This window comes from Branchiostoma belcheri, unplaced genomic scaffold (genome assembly GCF_001625305.1).
Source record: "Branchiostoma belcheri isolate BF01 breed outbred unplaced genomic scaffold, Haploidv18h27 scaffold94, whole genome shotgun sequence".
NCBI lineage: Eukaryota > Metazoa > Chordata > Leptocardii > Amphioxiformes > Branchiostomatidae > Branchiostoma > Branchiostoma belcheri.
In genome coordinates this window covers 649,206-657,507 of record NW_017804620.1, presented here as the reverse complement: position 1 = coordinate 657,507, position 8,302 = coordinate 649,206, and the positions used below count along the sequence as shown (strand labels likewise).

General features: G+C 42.0%; 1 protein-coding gene across 1 annotated transcript; it reads right to left on the bottom strand.

Moving 5' to 3' along the window:
- Window positions 1-201: 201 nt before the first annotated feature.
- LOC109461605 lies at window positions 202-5,523 on the bottom strand. The gene is given in 6 exon segments (XM_019757983.1): window positions 202-3,386; window positions 3,556-3,616; window positions 3,865-4,196; window positions 4,291-4,298; window positions 5,200-5,400; window positions 5,402-5,523. Coding segments are annotated over 6 exon segments (3,786 nt in total). The 3' UTR covers window positions 202-324.
- Between the last annotated feature and the right edge of the window lie 2,779 nt (window positions 5,524-8,302).

Here is an 8,302-nt window from a genome sequence, read left to right as displayed (position 1 = left end):
GATGTGTCAGTGGGGACATCTAGCATGTTAAGTTAAAACTGCAGCTGTTTTCTCATGTTTTTTTTTTCATTCCAGAATTTCCTTGTTTTTTCCCAGATGGAGCTCAGGCCGACATTTCAGAGTCTACGTACGAAGACATCAATCATTATTATTATATCAATGAGCTATTTAGTAACTATCTTTTCCTATTACTATTACTACTTTGTTCCCTTTTATGTGTGAGGAGAGGGCTGGTATAAGTTTCTAACTTGTTGCCCGATCCTCAAAAAATAAATGTGAATAAAATAAATAAACTATTAGTAACAAAAGGTCTAAAGATTCTTGCTATTTTCTGATCTCTGCATTGATCATTACCAGGTTCTGTTCAATCTTTTTTATCAGTGGATGGCTTCTGTTTTGAGGGAAAACCTGCCTTACTATAGTCAAGGCTTCCTGGCAGAGACTGAGGGCTTTACTGTGGTCACCCAGGTGGTCCCAGGCCATCCCCAGGTTGTTGAGTGAGTAGGCAATGTCAGGATGTGGTGTACTGTGACCATATATAATCCTGCGCATCTGCAGTGTCTGTTCATGGTAGCTGATTGCTTTCCTGTAATCACCCATGTTTCTCCAGGCTCTCCCCAGGTTGCCGAGTAAGGTGGCAATGTTAGGATGTGCTTTAGTCTGACCATAGATACTCCTGTACATCTGCAGTGCCTGTTCATGGTTGCTGATTGCTTTTCTGTAATCACCCATGTTTCTCCAGGCTCCCCCCAGGTTGCCGAGTAAGGTGGCGATGTTAGGATGTGCTTTAGTCTGACCATAGATACTCCGGTACATCTGCAGTGCCTGTTCATGGTAGCTGATTGCTTTTCTGTAGTCCCCCAGGGAATGCCAGGCCATCCCCAGGTTGTTGATTGATGAAGCAATGCGTGGATGTGCTTTAGTCTGACCATAGATACTCCTCTTCATCTGCAGTGCTTGTTCACTGTAGCTGATTGCTTTTCTGTAATCACCCAGGTGGTGCCAGGCTAACCCCAGGTTGCCGAGTGAGGTGGCAATCTCAGGATGTGCTTTAGTCTGACTATAGATACTCCTGTACATCTGCAGTGCCTGTTCTTGGTAGCTGATTGCTTTTCTGTAAACACCCAGGTGGTGCCAGGCTAACCCCAGGTTGTTGAGTGAGTTTGCAATCCCAGGATGTGCTGTACTGTGACCATATATACTTCTGCACATTTGTAGTGACTGTTCCAGGTAGTTTCTGCCATTTTCAAAATCACCCAATTCTGTCCATGACTTCCCTAGATTGTTGAGTAAGCTTGCAATATTATGATGTGCAGTATTCTCACCATGGATACTCCTGCACATCTGCAGTGCCTGTTCCATGTAGCTGATTGCTTTTCTGTAATCTCCAAGCCCATCACAGGTTGCCCCCAGCATGCTGAGTGAGTAAGCAATGTCAGAATGTGCTGTATTCTGACCAAAGATACTTGTGTACAACTGTAGTGCTTGTTCAATGTAACGGATTGCTTTCCTGTAATCACCCATACAGTGGGAAACCTTTCCCAAGATTTGCAGTGTCACAGCAATTTCTAGCTTTGTGATATCTTGACCAGAGGAATGTGCCGATGACAGTGTTTTTAGTGTCATAGCAATGTTTAGATTTGTGTTAGGACTAGTAGAATGTCGCAATGACAGTGCCTCTTCAAGATAGCTGAGTGCCCCCTGGTTATCACCCATACTGCTCATAGCCTCTCCAAGCCTGTTGAGCAGCTCAATTTTCTCAGCATCATTTCCTTCAGCTTCCTTCAGAGCTTCCTGGTAGCAGCTGACAGCCTGGCTATATTTGCACAGTTCATTGTACATCCTTGCTTTTATTGTTGTAGAAGTAACATAGAAATCAGAGAATGAATTTGGAAGTACTTTTTGTTCAGACCATTTTCGGAAAAGATATCTAAGAGGGAGTGCTGTGTGATAGTATCTGAAAAGCTGCTTTTCGTTTGGTAGATAAAAAATCTGTTGCAGTGTGTTTGTTTGTACTTCATCATTGGTCTGTAGAGATGATTCCTGTCCTTGCTGTTCTGTTTCCATTGAGGCCAAAGCTGACAGGTTTTCCTTCTGTCCACCATTTGCGATGTATGTTCTGAGCCTGAGTTCTGCTGAGATGCTGGTAAGCACTGTCAGGTGGTGTGCATTGTTGGGACTGATCACTTGTTGGTTTTCCATTTCTTCTATTGTCTCCCAAACTGTGGTAGGTATGATGCCTTTAGACAGTGCCAAGCAGTCCACTGCTACAGCTGGGAAGCGATAGATCGCTTTCTTTACATCAACTAGCCTTGCTGTAATTGTTGCCTTATCCCTAAAGTTCTCCCTCAGTGTCTCCTGTGCCAGTTGTTGAGCCATTTTGCCCCCATCAGCTTGCAGTATCTCCACTGTGATATCCATGTACGTGTCAATCAAATCCTGGTCCCCTGCTATCAGGCATGGGTTTCTCAAGATAGTGGCAAGGTGATATCCTTCCTTCAGGTACAGTGTGACATCATTCTGAAGTATTGAGACCATGTTTTGTGGGGTGCAGATGAGTTCACTGGGTGGTTTGTTCTTAGTTCCCTGCCTGCCCAGTGGAGTCTTGCTTGCCTTTGGCATGGAGGCATCAAATGCAAACCCACGAGGTGTAACAGAGTCATAGTACCAGTTGTCAAGTGGGTTTTCAGAGTAGAAGTCATTGAGAGATTTTATTCCCAGTGCTGGGAGAATGGTTTCTCCCAGGTTGACCACCTTGAGGTGTAGATAGTGGGTGAGGTTACGGAAATACACAAGACATTCGTCACTTTCTTCTTCTACCAAGATGGCAAACTCCAGGTCTGAGTATGGAGTTACCAGTCCTGTGGCCTGTGAACCCAAACCTATCAGGGCATACTTACAGGGAGGGGGACCCATTAACCCAATACACTCTTCTACAAGCAGGCTGATGAACTCCTTTCTTTGTTGTGCAATTTTCTCAAACAACTGCCTGACAGCCTGAGCTCGTTTTGCCTCTATCTCTCTGACACATGGGTCGTCCTCATCATGTACATAGGGATCCAGCTGCTGGTCAATGGTTTCCATCTCCAGCTTGATCTGGTCCCGCATCTCCTTCAGCTGTTTCTTGTGTTTTTCTGTGTCATCTTGGCTAACATTACTATGCTTGTCTAGGATACATTTGAGGAATGCCTTCTCTACTTCTCTAACAGTTGTTGCTATGTTACCCTTGAGGACTTGATCCTGTGACCTGGCTATTGCTGCATTGTAGAGTGCTGCTGCTTGGACAAAGTCTCCCCCGTCTCCTGTCTGCTGACCTCGCTTACTGTAGACATCCCCCAACTTGCACAGGGGCTCCACCTCTCTCTGGTACTGCTGGGCTGTGGGGTCTGGGGAGTGACAGTTTGCTGGGTAAATGTACCTTGTAATTTACAATGTATCCTACAATGTTTATTCAAGAAAAATGTGGCTGTGTGTCCTCATGTTTGTATAAATATGCCAGCATTGTTAATTAAAAAAATATGTATGATTTACAAGAGTACAGGCATTTTTCCTTACCTCTCACATGTACCTTCTTGAGTGCAGCTGCAAAGTGCTTCTCTGCTAATCGTGATGTTTGCTGTAAGATATAAGTCCACATATGATAAGGGCCTTTATCGCATGACAATATTAATTGCTCTGTCTTGGAAAATATAAGACAATACAAGACTAAGACAAATTTAGGAACCTCTGGATGTGGTTCTGACATTGAGATGTACATGTACAATGAAGTTTTTACAAAACGACGAAGCTGCATTTTAAGTGAAATTGCTTTTTTTTTTTAAGAGAGGGAACTGGCCAAATACTGGCCTGTCTAAAACTACTCACCATCCTCACTCCTTCCCAGACCTTTACCATGTACAAGGCACGATGCACCAAGGTCAGTTTTGTCTCAGGATCCCCGCATGTTGTCATGGCCTTGTTGTACATGGCAGCTGCCTTGGAGAACTGGGATACATTCAAAGTTTTCTTGCCTTTCTTGAAGTAAAAGTCACCAAGAGATTTTAGAACCTCAAGCTCTAAGATGACATCCTCCTTTGCAATTGCAGTCACTAACATTTCTGTATAACTCTGTTCAATGTATTTTCCACCCTCCTTGTCCAGTTTATCACAGATTTGTGCCACCCTTAAGACATTACTGTCAGCAGTACCCCTGTAGTCTGGTGACAGCCACCGGAAGTGTGGACTGTACCCCTGCAGCAGTTCTTTGCACAGTTTTGAGTGTTCAAGTTCATCTTGAAGTGTTTCTCCCACGTCTGGATCTTTGCAGTGCAGTAAGGCAGCAGCATACAGGGCAGCAGCCTTGTCAAACTCTGCTGAATCTTTACTGAGCTTGGCTTTCTCAAGACGCAGGTCTCCAAGACTTTTCAGGACTTCTACTTCCATGGCATAATTCATGAAAACTAAGGCCTCTCTAAGTGCATGCACAAAAACAATTTCTTTGTCATCTTGGCTGTCAAGATGCAACTGAAAGTTTTGCAACTTCTTTGCCAGGCTACTTGCCATATTGATACCTGTCAGTTTCCGGTTCAGTTTGTTTTTAACAACATTTTTCGAGTTTCAGGAGAATTACACATTTTTTTCCTCACTTTGCAACAGTGTTGCAGATGACTTACTGTGACTAATTTTGAGAACAACTAATTCTAATAGGTGTGAGTAGTGTTTTGTAACTGTTGCTGATCTGTGGAAATAAAGAAGATTCCATTTTCAGTTCATGGGGAAAAGGGTAACAGGCAAACACTGATATGATCAAGATTGCTTGTCTTTATCAACATTTTCCTGTCATATGTCTTACATTAATTGATGCACTTTTAGACAAGTTTAAAGGAGGTCTATGATGTATGAGATTGTGTGACACTGTACTGTAGAATCATCTAGAGTAAATTGATTTTTTATGTTAAAATCAATAATAGCTTGTGTTCTCGCCTGATTTAATAGACTACAGTTACTATAACTTACTCTGCATACACATATTGGTTTGACTAAAAATGTCTGTGCCCTTTTGATACTGTAATCACTTTATATTCATGCTGGGAAAAGTTTGTGTAAGTCACTTCAACAGAGTGCCAGGAATTTCTGACACTTCTTTCCACTTTAAGGCATGTTTCAGCCACCCTTAAGACATTACTGTCAGCAGCACCCCAGTAGTCTGGTGACAGCCACCGGAAGTGTGGACTGTACCCCTGCAGCAGTTGTCTGGAGAGTTTCTCCATGTAGCGGATACGATGTTCTACCGTTTGACCTACATCTGGATCTTTGCAGCGCAGTAAGGCAGCAGCATACAGGGCAGCAGCCTTGTCAAACCCTGCTGAATCTTTACTGAGCTTGGCTTTCTCAAGACGCAGGTCTCCAAGACTTTTCAACCTCTACCTCCATGGAACAATCCTCACTAGCATTAGCTTCTCTCAGTACCTGTCCATAACTGACTTCTGTGCTGTACGGACTGTTAATGTACAGTTGCTGCAGTCTGTTTGCCAAGTTGGCCATGCCGATACCAGACATTGTCCAGTGTTTACTCTAGATCTGTTGACGTAAATGTCTAAATCTTACCTGGATGTCTGAGAGTCTATACCAGCATGGCTAGAGACTTGCCTGTTTCCCTGTTTCGAAGCAAAATCTCTGAGTTTTCTTCAGTACTCATAGGGAAAGAGTTTCTGTTCCTCATTGTGTGTGTGAAACTTCTGGGTTTCCCCTGTATTATGACTGGGGACTTTCCCAGTGTTGTACTTCCGGGTCGTTCTGTTGGGTCACACCTGAGCGAGCAGTGTTCTGTTTGACTTAGTAAACACAAAGATGGGGACAAAAGTCAACCTCTCATGTTTCAAGGACATTGGGCTCTGTTATTACTACCAGCACTATAGTACTGTGTGTCACTCACTCACTCACTATCCAGGGTTAGATTGTAAATAGTAGATCACATTAGTATGTATAGTATCATTGCTGTATCCTTTTCCTTGTCTATCCATGACCTACAGACTTAGCTTGTTAGAGCACAAACGTACAATTAAGGTCTTTCATTCACAGCTGCTGTTGTCCCTGTCACAGGGGTTGGCAGCAGTCGGCTAGTAGTACTGGTCTTACTGTGTACTCCACAATTATCTTTCATTCAAAACACAACAGCAAACTTAAGCAGGATTGGCCGGAGAAAGGGAAAAGCCTTCAAGATTGAGGAAAAATGTGGCTGTTGGAGCCAAAACTGAGTGAAAAAAGGGTGGTCACATGGGCTAGGGCCCTATCAAGTTTGTGTGCTACAGCTAATTACAAAAAATTGAGACATTTTTTCCAATTTATATATGGGGAAAATGCACTGAAATCAGTCTATAAAACAGGGACATTTGTTGACATGACATATATGTGTTTATCTTTTTGACGTGTGTTAAAAATTTGTGATTTAGTGTAAAAAATTTTGAGAATTCTATCCATCATTTACTGTGTGATTTTTAGAACCATGTATGTACAGTATTCAGGTTTCAGTTTGTGGTAATATGACTGTACATACATGTACCTTTTCTTTGTACTCAGTTCAAACAATTATTGTTTCACCCATATGTTATGAAATATAATATTTTCAGATAGATGTGCCACTGAGTTAAGTCATAATTGAGCTGCAGCTGTTTAATACCATTGAGATGGATTTCTCACTTGATGTCATTTGAAATTGTTGTCATAATGTTTTTGCCTTTTTGCACTCAATTAACTTCTTGAATACCTTAGATATGCTGTGTACACTATTGCCAAATACTGACTTTCATGTGTATATGAATGAGCTTGATCTGTTTTTTTTATTTTATTTCATGAAGTGATCTTTGGAATGCATTTCATGTGTGTCGTTGGCTTTGATGTTTTTGTATGTTCCTAGTTGTAATTTAATGGATGTCAAACATGAGATGACTATCATGTTGTTATTTGAATTGTGATATCTTACATGATATCATGTGTGATAATTTTTCATGTCATTGTTCTTTGGTAATTAATATGATATATTTCTACATGTATGTCCATTGTTTTTTGTGCTCTTCTTTTGTCTCTGTAACATTGTTCCATGTGCTCTTTCCCTAACCAAATCAGGTTGATTTGATTTGATTTATTGAAATTGTAACAATGCAATACACGCGGAACAGAGGCAGCTGTTGCTGGTGTTGTGTCCTGCACATAGAAACAAATACAGGACAGACAATACTCATTTTCACTTGAGTCTAGTGGGGAAAGTCGTGTAAAGTGCCTTTCCCGAGGGCACAAGATCGGTGGCATGTCAGGACTCGAACCCGGGACCTCTTGGTTCCGAGTCGCGCACGCTGCCATTGCCATTTTTAGAACAAATGGATTTGTGATACCTTATATTATGTGATGTCTTGTGTGAGATGTATTTTCATGTGATTGTTGTTTAGTCAGAATATTCTCTGATTGTTCACTTTTGGCTGTGCTCTTGTTTTGCCTCACTAACATGTTAACAATGTTCCATGTGCTCTTCCCCTAATCAAAGCAGGTTTTATAACAAATGTTGTGAATATTATGATGTCATGCATGTTTACTATGTGAATATTGTTTAAACATTGGTGTATCCTTGGTGTATGTAAATTTGGGATGAGATTTTTCTGAATGTTAATTTCTTTTCCACCCTAGCTGATGGGAAGCTGAGACTGTACCTGACCATGTTCCTGTGTGCTGTGGGACCTGTCTGCTATCCTGTGTGTGCTGTGGGACCTGTCTGCTATCCTGTGTGCCTGCCTGTCCACATCCCTGGAGGACCTGAGTGCGTATATTCCAGGAGGATTTGCCTGTGTGTGTTCCTGAGGGACCGGTCTGTGTTCCTGTCCATAATTCCAGGAGGATTTGCTTGTGTGTGTTCCTGAGGGACCTGTCACCTATCTACGAGACAAGAGAACATCGGACCTTGACGTGAGTTGGCCTTATTTTTAGAACTCTTTCAAAAATGGGGTCTGCATGCCGCAATGCGTAAGCACTCGTCTTAGATTTGAGTAATCCAAAATCGGGTCGTCATGACTTGATATTAAATGTAATCTTTGCATAATTTATGGGTAAAGCATTAAGCCTGCATGAATGAAGCGTAATACCGGGTCGCTGCTTTGCATTATAACTTTTGCGCTTTGACATTTTGCATAATTCGAACTTGAACCAAGTCTATGTCTGCACGAATGAAGAATAAATCGTGACCGCTGCTTCCAGAATTTAGTGTAAAGCGTGATCGGGACATCCCATGCATGCAGACCCCTAAAATTAAAAATGACAATGAAATATGTTGGAA